The sequence below is a fragment of the Brassica napus genome, chromosome C8 (assembly GCF_020379485.1).
Source record: "Brassica napus cultivar Da-Ae chromosome C8, Da-Ae, whole genome shotgun sequence".
Taxonomy (NCBI): domain Eukaryota; kingdom Viridiplantae; phylum Streptophyta; class Magnoliopsida; order Brassicales; family Brassicaceae; genus Brassica; species Brassica napus.
The window spans coordinates 45,718,237-45,739,693 of NC_063451.1; the positions used below are offsets into that span (position 1 = coordinate 45,718,237).

At 36.6% G+C, this 21,457-nt stretch overlaps 4 protein-coding genes and 1 pseudogene across 5 annotated transcripts; 4 read left to right on the top strand and 1 right to left on the bottom strand.

The window, feature by feature from the left end:
* The first annotated feature begins 33 nt into the window (after positions 1–33).
* LOC106412419 (O-fucosyltransferase 4) lies at positions 34–3,369 on the top strand. 2 transcript variants are annotated; one of them, XM_013853340.3, is made up of 11 exons: positions 34–584; positions 720–789; positions 918–985; positions 1,079–1,167; positions 1,251–1,448; positions 1,545–1,749; positions 1,832–1,999; positions 2,137–2,304; positions 2,385–2,575; positions 2,661–2,841; positions 3,093–3,369. In XM_013853340.3, the coding sequence occupies exons 1-10, from the start codon at positions 231–233 to the stop codon at positions 2,809–2,811; spliced, it is 1,662 nt and encodes a 553-aa protein (XP_013708794.2). In that variant the 5' UTR covers positions 34–230; the 3' UTR covers positions 2,812–2,841; positions 3,093–3,369. The 2 variants fall into 2 exon arrangements, with proteins under 2 accessions (XP_013708794.2, XP_048621214.1); XM_048765257.1 differs by lacking the exon at positions 3,093–3,369 and having other exon boundaries at positions 2,661–3,079.
* A 1,099-nt stretch (positions 3,370–4,468) lies between these two features.
* Positions 4,469–6,592, bottom strand: LOC106413587 (WUSCHEL-related homeobox 6-like). The gene is made up of 3 exons (XM_013854336.3): positions 5,802–6,592; positions 5,619–5,692; positions 4,469–5,354 (listed from the first exon to the last, which is right to left on the bottom strand). Exons 1-3 carry the CDS (start codon positions 6,169–6,171, stop codon positions 5,019–5,021), a joined length of 780 nt encoding a protein of 259 aa, XP_013709790.2. The 5' UTR covers positions 6,172–6,592; the 3' UTR covers positions 4,469–5,018.
* Positions 6,593–6,895: 303 nt separating this feature from the next.
* On the top strand, positions 6,896–8,335 carry LOC106413280. The gene has a single exon (XM_013854080.2). The coding sequence runs from the start codon at positions 6,972–6,974 to the stop codon at positions 8,328–8,330; it is 1,359 nt and encodes a 452-aa protein (XP_013709534.2). The 5' UTR covers positions 6,896–6,971; the 3' UTR covers positions 8,331–8,335.
* A 4,902-nt stretch (positions 8,336–13,237) lies between these two features.
* On the top strand, positions 13,238–15,497 carry LOC106375922 (annotated as a pseudogene).
* Positions 15,498–18,445: 2,948 nt separating this feature from the next.
* On the top strand, positions 18,446–19,087 carry LOC106414559 (MLP-like protein 328). The gene is made up of 2 exons (XM_013855194.3): positions 18,446–18,690; positions 18,772–19,087. Exons 1-2 carry the CDS (start codon positions 18,513–18,515, stop codon positions 19,050–19,052), a joined length of 459 nt encoding a protein of 152 aa, XP_013710648.2. The 5' UTR covers positions 18,446–18,512; the 3' UTR covers positions 19,053–19,087.
* Positions 19,088–21,457: the final 2,370 nt, after the last annotated feature.

Consider the following 21,457-nt stretch of genomic DNA (forward strand, 5'->3'; position numbering starts at 1 on the left):
CTTTTCGAAATAAATAAGAAAAGGGTTCATAGAAGTAACTTAAAATCACAGAAGAATCCAAAGAAAGTGCGAAGTGCATGTGAACGGGATCACGGTTCCACCGTCGCACGAGTGTACAATAAATATACAAATAAAACTCTCCGATAACTTCACCGGTGTTAATCTACGCAATGCAAACAATGTATTATCCTCACGGCGTAGCGCCTTGACGAAGGAGGAGGAGGGAAACAATGATTCCCCAGGTGGAGAGAGATTCATCTATTCAAATTCATCTCCCGGGGAGCAGCCATTCTACACCTTCTCTTCTCTGCCGTAGCCGTTCAAAATCCTTCCTACAGCCGAATCGGAACCTCCCTCACCGCGTCTCGTGGATCCTCTTATCGCTTCTTCTCCGTCGTCAGGGGATTCTACTCTTCGCTCCTCTCATCTACATCTTCTGTATGCTCTTTCACATGCGCACGGCGTCGTTTGATCCCGGTCCCTTCATCAATCGCCGCCCGGCTCCCGGATCCGTTTATAGAAGCCCGCAGGTTTACGCTAAGCTGCAAGCGGCGATGGACGCTGATAATGCCACGACTGATGCGGTGAGGTTTGCCTCCGTTGTATCCACATATTGTTTGATTCTGTTATTCATATCTCAATGTGGGAATGTTGGATGTTTTCTTAGTTGATTCGGTGCTTGTGAGCTCAATCATTCTATGAACTGTATTCATTTCTAGATATCAACAATTTGGAAACGTTCTTATAAAGGTGTGGAGTGGAAGCCATGCGTCAACAAGTCCAATGGAGGTATATCATATAGCTTTCGTTGTTATCGTCTTATGCAATAAGTTAATAGTCAGTTTGATGAATAATCTGTATAAGGAACAGTGTCACTGAGTTTTTTTTGTTTGTTTGTTTCTTGTTGAGAATTGTAGTTTTGCCTGAGTCGAATGGTTTCATATTCATTGAGGCAAATGGAGGTTTGAATCAGCAGCGGACTTCGGTACAGTTTGTCTATCTTTGCTATCTCACAGTAGATTTGATTTGTTTTACTTTACCTTTCTTGCCTTAAAGTTGTTGACTTGTCTCTGCTTAGATATGCAATGCGGTTGCTGTGGCAGGCTACCTTAATGCGACTCTTGTGATTCCCAACTTTCATTATCACAGCATATGGAAAGATCCGAGGTTTTTTCTGATCTTCTCTTGGTGCTGTAAATTCAGCAAAGCCGTCCCCTTTTCTACTTTCTGACAGGGTGTTTTTCATGCAGTAAATTTGGGGATATATACGATGAAGAATACTTTGTCAGCACCTTAGCAAATGATGTGCGGGTGGTTGATACAGTTCCTGAGTACTTAATGGAGCGTTTTGACTATAACTTGACCAAAGTATACAACTTCAGAGTTAAAGCATGGGCGCCCACTCACTATTACCGGGATTCAGTCCTGCCAAAGCTACTTGAAGAAAAGTGAGTCACACTCTGTTCTGAACTTGTAAAAGGATATTTGATTCTGTTTAAGGACACAGGTTTTTGAAGTATTTGTTGTCTTTTTCCATGGCATAGGGTCATAAGAATTTCCCCATTTGCAAATAGACTTTCGTTTGATGCTCCAAGACCTGTCCAGAGATTTCGATGTTTGGCCAATAATGTCGCTTTGCGATTTGCAAAACCCATACTGACTCAAGGAAAAACACTGGTTAAGAAAATGAAAGAGCTTAGTGCAAACAACGCCGGGAAGTACGTTTCTGTGCATCTTCGTTTTGAAGAGGTTTGTTACCTGTGAAGGAGAAACGCTTCATTATATCATATGGCTGTACACATACTGAAAAAACAGATCTGTGTGTTTGCAGGATATGGTAGCTTTCTCTTGTTGTGTATTTGATGGTGGCAACCAAGAAAAAAAAGATATGATTGCGGCTAGAGAACGGGGATGGAAAGGGAAATTCACAAAACCTGGCCGCGTGATACGACCCGGAGCTATTAGACTCAATGGGAAATGCCCTTTGACTCCTTTAGAGGTAAGCATAAACATATCTCTTCGTATTACGTTCATCCAACTGGAGTAATCAGAGTAGTTGTGCAAAGTGCAAACTCTTGTGAGCAATGATGTAAGTAGAGTAGCTTGTTCCTGTTGGCTTCCTTGTACACCTATCAGGTGGGTTTGATGCTTAGAGGAATGGGATTCAACAAAAGCACATATATATACCTGGCCTCTGGGCCGATATATGGTGCAAATAGAACTATGACTCCACTACTCGAGATGTTCCCTAATCTACAGACGAAGGAGATGCTTGCTTCTGAGGAAGAACTTGCTCCTTTTAAGGTATTCTTCTGGTTTCCATGATCTTTCATTGTTTGCTTATCCACGTGATGAATCAATCACTTCTGACTTTTTGCGTTCAGAACTTTTCCTCGAGAATGGCTGCACTAGATTACACAGTGTGTCTCCACAGTGAGGTATTTGTGACAACACAAGGAGGAAACTTCCCTCATTTCCTCATGGGGCATCGGAGGTACTTGTTTGGAGGACATTCAAAGACGATTCGGCCTGACAAGAGAAAGTTAGCCGTACTCTTTGACAATCCCAAGTTGGGGTAACGATGCTTACCTAAATACATTGCTTTTTCGTTTTTAGTTTCTGGTTGGTCCCTCAATGGTTGTTTCTGAATTCACCTGCAGATGGAGAAGCTTTAAACATCAAATGCTAAACATGAGGTCTCATAGCGACTCCAAGGGATTTAAGCTGAAACGAGCGAGTGACTCCATTTACATATTCCCTTGCCCTGACTGTATGTGCCGCAAGAACAAAACCACGGCAACCACCACATGACCACATTGTTGCCAGAGATTATGGAATCTGGTACATTATTTAATTCATTGTATTGGTAAATTCTTTTAGTTTGCTACATCCAAACAGAGCGATAGAGAGAGGGGCGGCCCTCCTAAGAATTCTCCATGGGTGAGATTTTTTTTGACAAGTTGAAGTTGATGTACTAAATGAGTTAGGGTAGAAGAAACCTGTCCAAAAAGTTTTGTACATTAACTGACGGGTTCCTTTTTTTCATCTCTTATAAATTCTTTGAATGAGCTTTTAAATTCTTCTGAATGTAGATTCTTATGGTTCTTCCAAGTGAATGTGGTGTTTCTGTAAAATCTGGCTAGTGTCCATTTGCGTCGCTGCTTTTCAAGGTTCACCTTCTTTCTAGACACTGATCCCTTGTTGTTTGAGAATGTCTTACTATTGAATTCGAATCTGTATAATCTGGAATATTCAGATATAGCTTTGGACATAAACAATATAACTTTGTGAAGTCAGTGTACTTTGAGAATCACTTGCGCTTTCATTTGAAACACTTTAAGTGAATGAAATCCACTACTTTCTCCAAAAGTTAATTTCACTGGATGTCACATAATAGCTTTCTAAGCACATTTACATACATGCTTTGTATAAATTTGGTGAATACTTTTGTATTCTACTCACCTTTTCAAAATCTCTTGCTTCTATGGACAGCAAAGAGGTAGTGGACAAACCCTAAAGATCCTCTATTTAAAATAAACTGTTAAATTTTAATAAATACTACGTTAAGACCCACGCCTTGCACGGAATGAACATTATATATATAAATTATTTTATATATTATATGTTTATAACATATTATGAAATAATAAATATATATTGAATAATTAAAAAGTCATTATCTACTACTTATATAATTAAATTGGTGCGAACATATAAATAAATTTTATAAATCTAAAAAATATTTTTTCTATTTGATATGATGTATAATTAAATTTAAATGATAGTAACATATATATGGTATATTTTAATATTAATATTTATTGGATGATGCTTTTCGCTCTTTTTTTTATCATTTGTATCTGTTATAGCAAAAAGTTTAAATTAGTGATAACAAAATTTTCACTGTGGAGTTAATGGTCTAAGTAATTTATAATATTTAAAAAAATTAAGTTGTCAATATTTTTTCAAAAAATTTATCAAAAAAATGTTCAAAGTAAATTTCAAAATTAAGTTATTTATGTATTTTTATATGACATATAGTTTAATTTAAAATGATACATATATTTATATATCTTTTATTTTTGATACTTATTAAATGAGACTTTCAACTTATATTATTTTTTAATTATTTGTATCATGTAATAACAAAAGTTTTAAATCATAGATCACAAAAATTGAATGTGAAACTTTTAACAGTTTTAGTAATTTATACTTGTTTTTAAAAATTCAAAATATAATATATAAATAATTTTTTTTAATTTTTATTATATGGTTACTATTATTGTTTATTTTATTTTAATAGCTTAAAGTTAAACAAATATAATTATAATACACTTATTTTTATCAAATCCTTATTATTTAAGATCATTAATTGTCATATATACTTTAGCCACATTAGGCAATTCCGTAATCTTATTTAAGGAAACAATGAAGCACATTAATAATGTATTTATTGTGGTTTAATAAAAAACTCATTATATATTTAGATATACCAACTTATTTCTCTAAGGATTTTAAAAATCATTCTAGTGATGATATTTGGCTACAAAAAAATGTTGCAATGCTTCTGAGATAATATATAAGTGATCTAGAAATGCCGTCTAATAGGTCTTGTTAATTCAGCGGGAAATTTTACAGTGTATCTAATTCTAATGCCATCTCCATATCACGCTCTTTCCGACACAGTCACAGATAAACTGCAGAAGAAGAAGAAAAAGACAGCTTGTTGAACAAGAAACCGACGTATAATAACTCGAACACGCATTTAAAACTTATATAAATTCCTTACACAGACAACGAAACATCGAAGCTTTAAGACACAGTCTCAGCTCCAAACCTTAAAATGCTCCAAGCTTCACATTCGGGTTATAATACACCCAACATTTACTACACGTCTCCATCTACAACCTCTTTTCTCTCTCTCACACTTCCCTTCAGACACATTACTTAACCCTTTTTCACACAAAGCTACAAAATCTTCATTAAATAAATCCAACCGACCCACATGGGTTTTGGCTTCAGTTCATCAGAGGCATGAACTCGTAATAATAACAGTAGTTGCAGTACAACTGGTTTGGTTTTGTGTTCTTCTCTTCAAAACCGATTATCTCTTGGTTCTCTATAACCGGAAAGAGATCTAGCGTTCGGCTTTTCCTTGTTTCTTCTTCTTCTTCTTCATCATCATTCAGCTTGTACTGCTGCTCTTCTTCTTGACTTGGTTTAGAAGCAGTTATCAGATGGTAGTTAAAGTCTGAACTGTTGCTTGGATGTATCTGATTTTGGGAAGTTGTTTCCTTTTCTTCCTCTAACCCCCTCTTATATTCTTCCCGCTTCCCATCATCAATAGAGTTTTTCTGATGAGATAAAAAAGCAAATAAAGTTAGGTATATATTGAGGTTATTTCATCAACTTGGAATAAAGAGACCGAATGTTTATGAGAAAGTGATACTTTTTTCGTTATTGTTCCCAACATAACATGATAGAAATCTTTCCATGCAATGTCTGACTATTTTTCCACACATGTGTATATTAACATAAAACATAAATGCAGACGTTTGTATATGTAAATTATAACATTTCTATGCAACTAACAGAACTAAAATAGATGAATAAATTACCTGTGGATGTGTGGGTGAAGGAGATAAATAAGTACTTGTGTGAATAACTCGATGATCACCTCTCCTTCTCGAGACTAATTATTGATATAGGACGGAATTAATAGTTCAACACTTACTCAATAACCCTCGTGTTTAAATTAATGTCTGATGAAACTCAAAAAGGTTGAAACTGAGATTAATTACCTGATGATGAATCCTTGTTTGCCGTATCTACAATGACGTTGTCCTTGCGTAGAGTTTCTTCATGAACGTTACTAATAGTAGTAACTCCTTGTTGATCACCACGGCGTCGTTTCAGCCTCTCCCTTGACTTATGGTTTTGGAACCAGTAGAAAACGTTCTTTCCTTCAATTCTCCCATACTTTTGGAGCTTAGATGCAATCTCTTGGATCTGTTGTGTCGTCGGCGTCCGTGTTCCGCTGCTGTAAACCTCTTCAAGCACCATCGTCTGCTCAGGCGTCGGATTCCACCGTGAGTGCATGTATTTTTCCCTCTCTTTGGGTTCTCCTGCGGATCCGGTTATGATCTGCTCATCATTTCTGATGTCGTCCATGTTGCCTGAAACGTATTAATCCAAGCAAATCATATATCATTTACACATTGATAAAAATAGTTTATAGACAGAAAAGCATTATCTAGTAGACCCAAAGTGTACATAAGTATATATATGAGTTAGGGTTTTTTAGTACAGTGATGAGCAAGAGAGTGAGAAGTTAGATCTTTGTTGTAGCCCATGCTCTAACTTTCCACGCTGATTTTTTAGGGAAGAAAATAAAATCTTCTTTGAGGTTTTGGAGTTCTTTGGATATGGCTATGGTCCTATGGAATGATCAAAGGTTATTAGTAGATATATATGCTAACATGCTTTTGTTTCCTTTTTTTTTCAGTTTCAATTTAATGTCAGTGTGTTATATGAATTATGAATATAAGAGAAATACATATAATTCATATTTATGACTGAAAAGTATTTATAACCATGTTAAAATTAGTTAAAAAAAAAGTATTTATAACCATGTTTTTAGCAAAGCTGTCCAAATTTTTATTTTTTATTTTTGTTAGAAAGATTCGGGTGCATTTAGAGCACCATTATCGCGGTATTTAGCGATGGTCTCTTAGACAAAATGTGATTAAAAAGAAAATAAGAATAAACGAAATTTACTTTTTATTGCAAAATAAAAAAAGACAGAAAAAATGAGAGAGAGGAAAAAGGCGACTGAAAAGGCGATTGCAACCCTAAACAAAAAACCGTTATTTTTCCGGTTGATCTCCCCTTTTCTGATTGTTACTCCCGATGTTCTCGGAGATGGAGGGGTATGGGATTTTCCACTAGTCCATCTTTCGAATGTAATCCCCATGATTGATGCCCACGATTGTGATGAAACGGTTTTTCAACTAGCCCGAAGTTTGATATATAAAGCTTATGCTTCTATGCTTTTGATTTCATCACTTTCCTCTGAATTTCTTCAATTAATTCATTTCTTTTGGAGAATTTTCGATCATTGGATTCTCATGGCGGACAACATCCGAAGGGGTTTGCAGAACCTCAATTTGGGTGCTAATGATCCTCCAGTTCAACTCCCTGTTCACGTCCTTAATGAAGCTGTTGCTGAGAACCGATTCATCTTGATTGGAAGACCGGTCATGCCTAGGCGACAAAATATCCGCTCAATCATTGCAAATCTCCCGCTTATTTGGGGCCAAGATGGCATACAAGGAAGACTAACTGAGGGTCGTCGATTCCAATTTGTCTTCCCTACGGAGGAATCGCTGGAGATGGTGCTTCGCCGAGGTCCATGGGCCTTTTCTGATCGTATGCTGATTATGGAACGCTGGTCTCCACTTTTTAACCCACTGATGCTCAACTTTATACCGTTGTGGATTCAAATCCGTGGCATTCCCTTTCAATACATGAGTCAAGATGTTGTTATTCACATTGGAAGGGCACTAGGAATGTACATGGAAGTTGATTACAACAGCGACACTACGGTGAGGAGAAAGTTTGCAAGGGTTAGAGTCAATTGGAATGTTGATGAGCCTCTAAGGTTTCAAAGGCAATTTCAATTTGAAGCAGGGGTTAACACTATGCTCAGGCTTACGTATGAAAGACTGCGTGGTTTCTGTGAGACATGTGGAATGTTGACTCATGATTCTGGTGCTTGTCTCATCCAGAATGGAGGTCCTGATAATGGAGGTGCAGATGATTCTGGGAGTGAGGATGATAATCTGGAGGAAGATCCTGCGCCACCACAAGGTTTAATCATTGAAGAGATTGTGGAGGCTGATCAACAAGAAGAAAACGTAGGTGGTCTGGATGCTGCTGTAGATGAGAATATGGATAATGAGATCCAAGTGGAGGAGATTGCAGAGGAAGATGATGCGCTCTGGTATGGTAATGCAATGCCAACAATGTTTTCGGAGGAGTACAATATGAATGAAATGTTTAATCCTCTGTCTGCGGTTGGAGAACGTCCGGATACCCGTGAAGCTCTGAAGAGGAAAGCTAGGATGGAGGCTGCTAATGAGAATGTAAGCATATTTACAAATCTGGAACAAGGTGAATCTAGCACGAAGAGATACACAAGACGCAAGAAGAATGAAGGTACACAGACAATACCACAGAGGAGTATTAACAATGATGCTGCTGATGTCCCCTCGGAGGACACACCAAAGGAAGGAGGCGCGGTGGGCCCAGAACCACCACTGCCGCCATGAAGACAATCTGCTGGAACTGTCGGGGTTTGGGCATTGACTTGACAGTTCGACGCCTGAAGGAGATCAATCGTATGTATCTCCCGGACATCATATGTCTATCAGAAACTAAGCAGCAAGATGACTATGTTCGTGACGTTGGTGCGCAGTTAGGATTTCCTTTTTCTAGTATTGTAACACCAGTTGGTGTAGGTGGTGGCTTAGTGGTTTATTGGAAGCAGTATGTACAGGTTTCTGTTTTAAGTCAGTCCTGTAATCTAATCGATTGTAAGGTTATCAGTAATGAAGTTTCTTTCTACTTGTCTTTCGTCTATGGGCATCCTAATCCTGCTTTTAGACATCATACATGGGAGAGATTGATGCGATGTGGTCTGACAAGACGGAATGAACCGTGGTTTACACTAGGAGACTTTAATGAAATTGTTGGCAATCATGAGAAGATAGGAGGAAGAATAAGGCCGAAAGCTTCCTTTCAAGATTTCAGGGACATGAGACGCACTTGTGGGTTTCAAGACTTGCAAACGCTGGGGAACAAATTTTCATGGATTGGGCAGAGAGGCAATCATAGAGTGCAATGTTGCTTGGATCGCACAATGGCAACTAGTACATGGTTTGATAAATTTCCAGCTTCTCAGACAGAGTTTTTGGAGATTGGGGAATCTGATCACAGACCGTTGGTAACATATATTGAGACGGAGCAGGTAGAGCCGCGACGTGTATTCCGTTTTGATAGTAGCATGATCGATAAAGATGGTTTTCATGATACTGTTAAACATGGATGGAAAGGAACATGACAGATGCAGCTCTTACGGATTCCTTTAGCTCAAACGTTGAGTAGATGTAGACAGCACATTTCTGTGTGGAAGAGACATAATCGTAGTAATGCTGAAGACAAAATTGGGTTTCTGCGTAGACGACTCGATCAAGCGATGGTCTCTGATACTAGGACTCAGCAGGAGAGAGCTGAACTGAAAGAAGAACTCAATCAGGCCTATTTGGAAGAGGAGATTTTTTGGAAGCAAAAAAGTAGAGTCATGTGGTTACGAGCAGGAGATCGTAATACACGTTTTTCCATGCTGTAACGAAGGCTAAGCGTATAAAGAATACTCTACATTCTATTCAAGATCACAATGGAGTCATTCATAGAGGACAGAAGGAGGTTGCTCAAGTTGCAGAACGGTATTTTCAGAATATATTTACGTCGACCCCGGTTAATGAGAGTCTGCTAATGGACGTGTTTAGTGGATTTCAAACACGTGTACCAGAAGAGATGAATATTGATCTTACTCGCCCATGTACTGAGGAGGAGGTGAGGAATGCTTTATTTGATATGGGACCACATCGAGCTCCAGGGCCTGATGGATTTTCTGCGGTCTTCTACCAGCGTTTCTGGGAGGATTTAAAAGAAGAAATCATGCAGGAAATACATGAATTATTTGATGGCCAGTTTGATCGTCAGCACAACCACACTAACCTGTGTCTGATCCCTAAGATATACCCACCGACGGGCATGACTGAATTCCGTCCAATTGCTTTGTGCAATGTGTCTTACAAACTTATCTCTAAGGTGTTGGTTAATCGTCTGAAACCTCATCTTGGGGGTATTATATCAGAGAATCAGAATGCTTTTATACCGGGTAGATTGATCTCTGATAATATAACAGTTGCTCATGAAATGTTCCATAGTCTAAATGCAAGGAAACGACAAGCTACTTCCTACATGGCTGTTAAAACTGATATAGCTAAAGCGTATGACAGAATGGAATGGAATTTTTTGGAAACATCAATGATACATATGGGTTTTGACAGTAAGTTCATCAGATGGATAATGTCTTGTGTATCTTCTGTTAGTTTCTCTGTTCTTATTAACGGCTCACCAGAAGGGTATATAGTTCCTGAACGTGGGATAAGACAAGGAGATCCATTATCTCCTTATCTTTTTATCCTCTGTGCAGAAGTTCTTTCGCACATGATGAATAAAGCAATGGTTGATCGTTCACTGTTGGGGATGAAGATTGCAATGCAGGCTCCAGCAGTTAATCATCTATTATTTGCAGATGATTCTTTATTTTTCTCATTGGCAAAATGATAGAGCTGCAAAGAAGTTAAAGGAAATTTTTGGCCAATATGAAGCGGTGTCTGGACAATCTATCAATCTAAGTAAGTCATCTATCATCTTCGGCCATAAAGTGAGAGTGGATGTCAGAACTATAATGAGAAATCTACTGGGAATACATAATGAGGGTGGTATAGGTAAATATCTTGGGTTGCCTGAACAGTTTGGAAGTAAGAAAAGTGAAATGTTCACTTACGTCATTGAGAAAGTGAAAGCAATCACCCAAGGTTGGAAACAAAGACATCTCTCGCCTGGAGGAAAGGAGGTCTTGCTTAAGGCAGTGGCGTTATCTATGCCAATCTACTCCATGAACATCTTCAGATTACCTAAGGAGGTCTGTGAGGCGATTAATGGAATACTGGCTAGGTTCTGGTGGGGATCGGGTGAGAATAAAGGAATGCATTGTTATGCTTGGAAGAGGGTTTGTACACCAAAACGTGAAGGAGGGCTTGGTTTTAGAGATCTGGAAGTTTTTAATCAAGCTTTATTGGGTAAACAAGTTTGGCGTATACTTCAAAACCCAACATGTTTGATGGCGAGAGTGTTAAAGGCAAGATACTTCCCGGATGGATGTATATTAAGTGCAACTCTGAAGAAAAAGTCGTCGTATGCTTGGAAGTCAATCCTCTATGGAAAAGAGTTGATAACGAAAGGTATGAGATACATTATTGGGGATGGTTCTTTGATCAATATGTGGTCCGACCCATGGATTCCTGATCATCCTTCACGATCTCCAATACCAAGAGCTGGCACTGTAACTGAAATGAAAGTTAATCAGTTCTTTGATACAAATGGTACTGGATGGGATATCCAAAAACTGCGAGACGCAGTAATATAAGATGATATTGATCGCATCCTGAAAATAAAAATTAGCAGAATGGCTATACAGGATCTAGTTGGATGGCACTACAATGATGACGGTCTTTATACGGTCAAGTCTGGTTACTGGTTGGGAACTCATTTACCAATACCACATCCTATTCAACCTACCTATGGGCATGTTCCTCTTAAGCAAGAGATTTGGAAGACAAAGACTCCACCGAAAATACAATATTTTATGTGGAAGCTCCTCTCTAGGAGTTTGGCTGTCGGAGATAACTTACGACGTAGGCATATTACAAGAGATGATCAGTGTAAAAGGTGTGGTCTACATGTTGAAACAGAGAAGCACTTGTTCTTTGACTGCCAATACGCTTAATGTGTGTGGCGGGCTTCGGGTATTTCTAATACTACTATCAACAGTTCATCGACGACCTTTGAAGAAAAAATTGAAGCTTGTCTTTCCATTTGCTCTGCTCCCAGTTTGGAACATTTTAAAGACTTGCCCCTATGGATTCTATGGAGATTATGGAAATCTCGCAATATTCTGGTTTTCCAACGTAAACAAATTGAGTGGAGACAATCTCTTCAATACGCTAAGTTGGATGCTCAGGAATGGAAAGGAACAACAAATCAGGATTCTATATTCCCGTTACAACAAAGACAACAACGAACTACACAAACAAGAATGAACAAGTGGCAGCGACTTTTGATGGGGTGGATTAAGTGTAATACTGATGGTTCTTTCGTAAGCAACAATAGTGCTAGTGTAGCTGGTTGGGTTTTAAGAGATGAGAAAGGAGTTTATCAAGGATCTGCACAAGCAATTGGCCAACATGTTGAGAATGCTTATGAAAGCGAATTACAAGCGGTTTTAATGGCTATTCAACATTGCTGGATGCAGGGATATCGGAAGTTACATATGGAAAGTGATAATAAAAAAGTTATTGATGTTCTTAACAATCGGAAGCTGCAATTTAGCGCTTATAATTGGACAAGGGAAATTCATTGGTGGGCTAAGAAGTTTACAGAGATCAAGTTTACATGGACAGGAAGAGAAGCTAATAAGGTGGCAGATAGATTGGCTAAAGCAAGACTACCAGACAATTGTAGTTTTCAATTTAACTTCTATGTTCCTTCTTGTATTACTAATCTTCTCCATGAAGATTATATTATCTAGTTTGAAGATAAAAAAAAAAAAAAAAAAAACAGAAATAGAAAAGGAGGAAGAGACGTCTCTTGTTCAAGCTCCGCAAGAGACGTTGCTTAGAGACAGGTGTCGACGAAATCGTCTTGTCTCTCTCTTTCTCTCTCGATTGATCGTAGCTTCCCCGCGTCGTCTCCTTCCGAGCTTCTTCATATGCTCGGCGCTGCCAAAGATGACAAGGTTTTAAGGTTTTTTCTAAAGTCTCATTCAATACACAGTTACAGTTCTATCTCCTCTCCACTCTATTCTTCTCCGTAAGAACTCAGAGATTTGGAATTTTTTATTTTAAACTTTGAAATCGACAACCTTTTTCTTGGCTTATTGAGTTATGTATATGATTTGTCTTAAATACTGTGGAGAGATTTCAATTCTCCGATCGAATTATCAAATGGGTATAGCCAAATTTCATTGGATCCTGAGTCTATTTCAACTTGTGTTCTTTGAATCTTTGATTAGATGATAAAGTCTTGAGCTTTACAACGATTCACTTGTACCCCCAAGACTTTTAATTATGGGTTTATTATGTGCTATGTAAATCTCATTATGGGTTTGATTCTAATGTCTTCTTCTCTGTATTATCCGCAGATCCAAACTCGGTGTCACAATATTGAATTAAGAAAAACAGGCATGTCAAGTCTTTTAATGACCACACCATTGGCTAATTTTGAAATTTTCCACAATCTTGTTTTGATTGAGTGTTACTGAAAGAGGTGGCTCTGCTTGTTATTGTTCTACAATCTAATGATAGAAGTTTCTTTTATCCTCAGGAGCCTCTTTTTTTTATTCAAGATAGAAAGAGCATCACTGAGTATATGATACGAGGAGAAGATTCTGGAGGTTGTTATTTCAGATGATTGGCAATCACTATGCTTGAACGCTGCCATGGGCATCTGTGTGAGGAACAGCTGCTGCTCAAGGCTTCTTTTTATCACATTTCTTTGTGCACTGACGATTGTTAATGACGCGCTTAGTCCTGATGGTACATCGATTTGTTTCCTTAAAATCTCTTCCATAGTTTGTGTTTGACAAAAAAATATAATAAATCTTTGGTCCTTTCTTCTCTAGGTGAGGCGCTTGTGAGTTTTAGAAGTGGAGTTTCTAAATCTGATGGTGTCATCAGTCAGTAGAGACCAGAGGATCCAGATCCGTGTAACTGGAAGGGAGTGACTTGTGATTCGCAAACAAAAAGAGTTATAGCGTTCATCAGTTTGACTGTCTGATAAGAGAGAATGTTCCTGTTCTCGAAGCTGTGTGAGACCCATCACGGTATCAGAAACTATTACCATGGGAATCATGATATCGCTGGTGCAAATCTCAGTGAAACAACTCCAAGAAAATTCGCTTCGAAGTTGCAGTCAAGAAGTCCCAAATACATATCTTTGCTCAACCATCTTAGAATATAACTACCAGAGGTACAATCTATCTATATCCTTTTAAATCAATCATTCAGATTTGAGAATATGAATGTGAAGCTTGTTTGTGTGGCCATTAAAAAAATTTGGTGTTCAATTAAATTTTTTTTTTTTTTAAGAACCCTTAGTTAAGAGACTTGCATTGGAGCACGTAAATTTTTGGGTCTCTTAATCCAGTCTCTTAATTCACTTTTACAATTAAAAAGCATTAAAAAAAAATAAGAGACCCATTTGTGGTTTCTAGGTTAACGGTGCTCTTACTGTCATTGAAGCAGTCTATAGGATTTACTGTCTTGACAATAATAAAACTTAAAAATAAGAGTTTAAAAGGGTGCAAATTGGCCATTTGGACATGATCTATACATCAAATCATGATGTATAAATTGGATTCCATAGCTGATATGAAATGTTACATTCATCCTTTGAGTTTGAAGTGCCTCACCAATGTCGTCGGGACGCAGGTATGTTCTTCATCTCTTGCATCAACATTATGTCTGTAATATATAGATAGAGTTAGTCATATATATATATATATATGATTTAATAGTTGGTTAATAATATGTAGCAGGTTGGAGGGAAAAATTGTAGTAATAACAGGCGGAGCGAGCGGGATAGGCGCCGAAGCAGCGAGGCTGTTCACAGAACACGGTGCTCGAGTGGTGATCACGGACGTGAAAGATGAACTCGGTCGAAACGTTACCGTTTCGATTGGAGAAGACAAAGTCAGCTACTTCCACTGTGATGTCCGAAAGGAGACTGAAGTCGAAAGCCCCGTTAAGTTCACGGTCGAGAAACACGGCAGGATAGACGTTCTATTCAGCAATGCCGGCGTACCAGAGCCGCTGCTAGACATCCGCGACCTAAACCTCGAGGCGTTCGACAGAGTCATGGCCGTTAATTAACGTCCGTGGCGCGGCGGCGTTTATAAAGCACGTGGCACGTGCCATGGTGGAGAAAAAGACACGTGGGTCAATAGTGTGCACCACAAGCGTCGCGTCGGTGATCGCGGGGACGGTGGTGCCGCACGGGTACACGGCGTCGAAACATGCGCTCGTGGGTTTGATAAGATCAGCTGCTGGTGACTTGGGGAAACATGGGATCAGAGTCAACGGAGTTGCGCCGTTTGGGTGGCGACGCCGTTGGTGTGCGAGGGTTACAAGATCAAGATGGAGGCGAGTGAGTTAGAGGAGATCTTTAGCGAAGCAGCAAATCTCAAGGGCATTGTGCTCAAGGCTCGACATGTTGCGGAAGCTGCTTTGTTTCTCGCCTCTGATGACTCTGCTTACGTTAGTGGACATAACCTCCTCGTCGACGGTGGATTCAGCGTCATTAAGAATTAAACCATCCTAGTCTTGGACTTAACACGGACTATACCGCAATTTATCATCAGACTTTTGGGCCTTTTTTTCTTTTAAATAAATGAAAACTTTCATCTCTTTTTTTTTCTTTTTCTTTTTCTTTTGTCAAGAAGACTTTCATCTCAATTTTTGAAGTTGTTTATCGTTTTGTTCTTTTTACTAAATGAAACTTTCATCTCAAGTTTTGAAGTTGCTTATTGTTCTGTTCTTTTAGTTAAACTGTATCAAATTCTAAGCTAAGTGCAACCTTTTTAGTTATCAACCTTTCATTTTTTATTATTATTATTTTTTTTTAGGTAACCGCGGGTTTCCGGCGATCGTGGTCAACCGACTATTCCCGCGAGGTCCACGGCACTCCACGTATTCTTGGGATTTAACCATAGCCCGGATGGCCAGCGGGACTCGAACTGCGGGTACCGTATTGGGGGTTTTCCCCTCAAGTACCACTAGCCCAAGGCCGCTGGTTTATCAACCTTTCATCTTATTGTTTTTTTCTTTTAGTTAAACCGTTCAAAATCTGAAGTGGTAATTGCTTATCAATTTTATGAATATAATGAATGAATGAAATTAAAACAAATAGGAAGCAAATGAATGGAATAAAAAAAATTATGGAGTAAAAATAGAATTTAATTTCATCTCATTCATGAACTTTTTAATCATGAATGTTTTATAATTACATTCTATTTTTTTCATATATTCCACATGAAACCATTGAAATGAAATTTGTTTTTTATACAATTTTATACAATTTTAGTCGAAAAATTTGTAATCCAGGTGCACCTTAACTTAAGTTATCTATCATAAAGTCTCTGGACATCAATTGCAACCTTTTCAATTAACCTTGATCTCATGATTCTCATCTGCAAATTTTAATATTTGTCTCCATGTTTACGTTTCACATCTTCTTGCTCCGTTTTTATGACCTTTTCTTGATTCCATAATTCATTTCAGCATAGTACTATAGTTGCCTCACGACTTGCAAGTATACGTTTATTTCCTTTTATCATCATGTTGTTGCATATCCAACATTTATTTATGTGTATGGTTGACAGGTTGTTAGTATATTTAAATGTCTGTCATATTGGATACAAATGTCAATCAGGGTACCGCGATCTGATTTGAGCCCAAACTTGCTTAAAAATAATTGCCGAACGAAGTAGTCCAAAAGTATACATGAATCCATACATGTGTTTGCATGTTGACCCCACCCAAGAACAGCTCCAACGAGGGTGGTTCTTCCGTTGGAGCTCTTAAAATATGTATTATATATAAAAGTTCCAATGAAAAAAACCATCCAACGAGTTCACTGAATTTCTATATTTAGTTTTTCTTATAATTTTTTCAAAAATCAAAATCTTGTGAGAAGTCATTTGTCATAGTTTATATATTGAATACAATTTAATACTGTTGTTTTAGAATTATTAATTAATTGACTAATTTATATGTATATATAACTTGTAAGAACTTGGAAACAATACATAACACAAAATTACGCAAGGTAAAAGGTGGCAAAAAATCTAGAGTAAGTAGTGGAGATGATGATACATAGACCATACGCGTGGATCACCAATACGACAATGACGTTGAGAATCATTAAAACCCTAAAACCGTCGAAGATCCACCTACTTTTCTTCTTGTCTTTCTCCCATTTTTTTTTGACGAAAGGTTCAAATCTTTCTCCCATTTTCTTCCCTTAAAGTTCGAACGTTACATTTGTTTTTGTAGTAACGTATAAAATTTATAGGTAAAAGACAAACAAATACATTATCAATTATATCTAACATTTAGTGATAAAATATATTTATAGTTTTTAGGGAAAATTGTTTCTTTAGAACAAAAAATAATAACTATGTCCTTTTACACTAATATCTATTTTGTGTCATTTTTGCCTATAATATCTTTTAATATTTTTGAAAATAAATCTAATAAATAGTTTTACAAACAAAAAAAATTGAAAAAATAGTAAGCTATTAATAAAATACCTATATGAACTTAGTGGTATTTTTTTCAGTTCTAAAAATGTTTAAATCATAATTTTCAGATTATGTTCTAAATAAAGTAGAAATGACTTTCTACGAAGTAGAAAACGAAATCTATTTTTTTCATTGCATCTACAATGTTTAGAATACGTGATCTACGTAAATAAGAGTATTCTAAAAATATTTAAAATACACATTCCGCGCTTAACCTACCGATCTAAAATCTTTAGAAATCAAAATCTACACATTAATATAAATCTAAAACATGTAGAAACCGTCTTCTACAGATTTACTGTAAATCTAAAACACGTAGAAATCAAAATCTACACATTACTATAATTCTAAAAACCTGTAGAAACCGATTTATACAAATTAGCTGTATTCTACGGATAAAAAATCAGTTCCTAAAAATACGGAAACAAAATATTTGGCAATATTCACTTTCATATTTTGAAAAAAAATCGATTTAAAAAAAAAACGAAAAAAACGTGGTAACCTTCTTCTCACGCTGTCTTATATATTCCATTGATTGTTCACAAAGTTTTCACATTATTTCTACCAAATCAGTGTGAAATTGAGTGAGTTAGGGTTTATGAACTTGAAACTTTGATTTTTTCCCCCTTGGTTTGTGAAGGAGATGAGAAATTTCGTCGCAAAGAAATCGAGTTTAAAGAGTTGAAATCGTGTTTGGTCGGTTCAAATCAAGTGGGAATCAAACCGGATATAACCGAAGAAAACCAGGAAATCGCTTTGGAATACTTACCTGGGCACGGGATCGATCGGTCTATAATTCGAGATCGGTCGATCTGTATGAAATCGACCTTTGCCGATCGAGTGAAATGGAGCAGGTCGATTAGTATATGCCCCACGCTTTTTTTGTTGTGCATAATGATCAGGATCGATCGATCCTTTCGACCTTGTAATTTCGGATCGATCGATCCCGCTTGATCGAACTCATTATTTATTATATTTTAAAATTACAATTTTAAGGGCATTATTGCCATTTTGAAAATAATTAGTCTAATGGGACATAAAATATATGAGATTAGTCTAAAAGGACATAGTTATCATTTTTTTGTTCTAAAAAAACAATTTTCGCTAGTTTTTATATGTATATTTGGTTATTAAAAAAGTTGTATATCTGGTTTCTTGTAACGTTGTGACGAGTTTATGTATATAAACGAAGGACGATTCTTTCTTTTGTGCATTAACCAAAACAATAACCAAAACAATTGACATACACACGCTCCCAAGGAAGAATAATCAAAAGCTTCATACAAGCTTCATCGTGGCGATGTCAGGAACATACGTGACAGAGGTTCCTCTTAAAGGGTCTGCGAAGAATCACTACAAGAGGTGGAGTGAAAACCACCTCTTCCCGGACGCCGTCGGCCATCATATCCAAGGTGTCAAGGTCCACGAAGGAGACTGGGACTCCCACGGCGCCATCAAGTCCTGGAACTATACATGCGGTCCACAGTTTACCTTTTCCTCTATGTATGTAACTTTCTAGGGTTTCTGTTAAAATTAGTATCGTGTGTGTATTAATTAAGATGGAAAGCAAGAGGTTTTCAAGGAGAAGAGAGAGTTTGACGACGACAAGATGGCAGTGACGTTTAGAGGGCTTGAGGGTCACGTGATGGAGCAGCTTAAGGTGTACGACGTCATCTTCCAGTTCATCCCCAAGACTGAGCAAGGCTGCGTCTGCAAAGTCACTATGATGTGGGAGAAGCGCTACGAAGACTCTCCAGAGCCCATCAACTACATGAAGTTCGTCACGAACATGGCTGCTGACATGGACGACCATATTCTCAAGGTTGAGAAGAAGGTTTAAATTTGTGTCCTCTTTGTGTTTGGCCCTCGCACATAATCATCCGCCTAGTTCCTTCTCTCTTGTACATTTGTAGCTGATAATAGTGGCGGTCTTGTATCTATCTTTCGTGGTAAACCTTAATTATTCTATCAAATCCCTTTTCTTATATATATCACTAGGATATTATTTTGTAAGTTGAGATTTAAATTTTTATAAGATGTAATTTATGATAATTCTATTTTAAAACTTTTAGCCTTACACGTCACATTTTAGTTATTTTATTTCAGTGTTGTATTCATGTGATTAATAAAAAGAAATCACAATGGTCTGCTACTAACTTTTTCTCACTACAGAAAATTTTAAAATTAATTAATGTATTTTGAAGTTAATGTACTTTCAAAATTAATATATCACAATCATATAATTAATGTATTTTTACCATTGTCATAACATAAAAAATTTATAGATTGAAATATTTCATTAAAAAGGTAAATATACATTTATACTAAATGGGTTAAATAATCTAGAATTATAATTTAGAGTTACGGGTTGGAAATTTGGTAGTGAGCTTTAAAATTTTTTAAAATTTTTAATTAAAATATTTAAAAATTATTTCAAAAAGTATTTTTGAATTTCAAAAAAATATGAAAAAATAAAACATTTAAAATAATTTTTGGAAACTATAAATTTTATTTTATTTTTTACGTTTTTATTATTTTATTTATTTGTATTTATATATTTAGAGTATAATTTTTTTTTTGATATTTGATAAAATTTATTTTTCGTTATTTTCATGTTTTGGGAACTCTTTTGTGACAACAAACTTAAAATGATTTTATTTCAGAGAATTGTCCTTGTTATATTCATTGAGTCTTTTTATTCTTTCTTCATTAATTGATGTTACTATTTATATATGTTTCTTAAAATGATGTTATTATTATAATCAGTTAAAACAATGTGTTTTAGATATATATATATATATATATATATATATATATATATATATATCATTTATAATAAATGAAGTCAAATTTATTTAAATTAATTTTAAAAGTGAGCCTAATAATTATATCATTTATATTATTAATTTAAATTATTATTTCTGTTTACAGATAATTAATATTAAATTTATCTCTGTAAAAAATAAACTAAAATATTTTATTAATGCATTTTTATATTTCTTTCCATCGATGGTACAATTAAAAGGTAAAAACATAATAAAAACATGATAAAGAAGAAAAATGAATTCAAAAGAAAATAATTACAAACAAACATAATTTGCCATTCTCCAACCAAAAATTTTCTTCTGCTTTTTGTGGTGGGGTTTTAAACCAACAGCTCCTTATACAAAACAAAATCATCTTATAAGAAAAGTACAGATTCGTATAAATTAACCAAAAGAAAGATCTGCACGTGACAGACGAAGATGCTTCTCGGAGAATCGGCTCGTCAGCCACCACTTAATCTAACTCACATGGGTAGCCGGCAAAAAAAAAAAAATCTGCACGTGACTGTTGATGTTACTAACCCTAACGAATGTTGCCGCAAGGTAAACAACAACACTTCCTTTACGCAAGATCCAAGAGTATCTTATTCAAAACTGCAGATTCAACATCTGTTACAAACTATGCCCTAACAGAAATTATATTTTCTAGAAGAAACCATATCCAACATCATATCAAACTGGGTTGAAAAAATTGTGTGTAGAAGAAAAAGACTGTAAAAAGAGATGTGTAATGTATAGTTGACTTTTTTCAGTTTAGACAGTTTAGCTGGTAGTGGACTGTTCACCAATGTTGTGTAAACATAGTTTATGATGCAGACAAATGCAGAATGGAGGAGAAGAAACACTAACCTTTGCCTTATCGTTGTACTATAGCTTTCCCTTCTGGTTCGATGCCATCAAAACTCAACAACAGCCTCATGAAAAGCTATGCAGTCATGTCAGCCTCCTCCACCGCAACTTTCATTCCTCCATTGACAGAAACTTTGTAAGCACGAACCTAATTTTTTCAAAACAAAAACTCAAACACAATCCTTCATTTCCCTTTCGTACAAAAACAAACCAAAAAAGATTGCAGTTGGTATAAACACACCCTCCTGTCATTGTTATTGACTTCCCCTATGACAGCTTGAACTTCAGCAATTGTCTTTGCTATCTCTCATCACACTCTCTGTCGCTTGTTCCATGGCTGTCCAGTCACTCTCTCCGTCGCTTGCTCCATCAGCTCAATGCCGATTGCTCTGTTGCTATCCACCGCCAACCCAGTGTCACTCTCCATCTTGCTCTATTGACATTGTACTATTATCTTGGCCATCTGCGAAGCTGGCTTGTCTGGTAATGGAGCAGAAGACAAAGTAAAATCTAAATGACTCGAAAAGCTACCATTAATCTCCTCAGAAGATGATATCCCTGCTGCAAGAGC

What these genes read in the sequence shown, in the direction of transcription:
- LOC106412419 (XM_013853340.3), top strand. Translation starts at nt 231, where the DNA reads ATGATTCCCCAGGTGGAGAGAGATTCATCTATTCAAATTCATCTCCCG. An exon ending in TGCATCTTCGTTTTGAAGAG is followed by an intron (nt 1,750 to 1,831) that starts GTTTGTTACCTG and finishes GTGTGTTTGCAG; the next exon opens with GATATGGTAGCTTTCTCTTG. An exon ending in TTTGACAATCCCAAGTTGGG is followed by an intron (nt 2,576 to 2,660) that starts GTAACGATGCTT and finishes ATTCACCTGCAG; the next exon opens with ATGGAGAAGCTTTAAACATC.
- LOC106413587 (XM_013854336.3), bottom strand. Translation starts at nt 6,171, where the DNA reads ATGGACGACATCAGAAATGATGAGCAGATCATAACCGGATCCGCAGGA. An exon ending in AAACAAGGATTCATCATCAG is followed by an intron (nt 5,693 to 5,801) that starts GTAATTAATCTC and finishes ATCAATAATTAG; the next exon opens with TCTCGAGAAGGAGAGGTGAT. An exon ending in CTTCACCCACACATCCACAG is followed by an intron (nt 5,355 to 5,618) that starts GTAATTTATTCA and finishes TTATCTCATCAG; the next exon opens with AAAAACTCTATTGATGATGG.
- LOC106413280 (XM_013854080.2), top strand. Translation starts at nt 6,972, where the DNA reads ATGATTGATGCCCACGATTGTGATGAAACGGTTTTTCAACTAGCCCGA.
- LOC106414559 (XM_013855194.3), top strand. Translation starts at nt 18,513, where the DNA reads ATGTCAGGAACATACGTGACAGAGGTTCCTCTTAAAGGGTCTGCGAAG. An exon ending in GTCCTGGAACTATACATGCG is followed by an intron (nt 18,691 to 18,771) that starts GTCCACAGTTTA and finishes GTATTAATTAAG; the next exon opens with ATGGAAAGCAAGAGGTTTTC.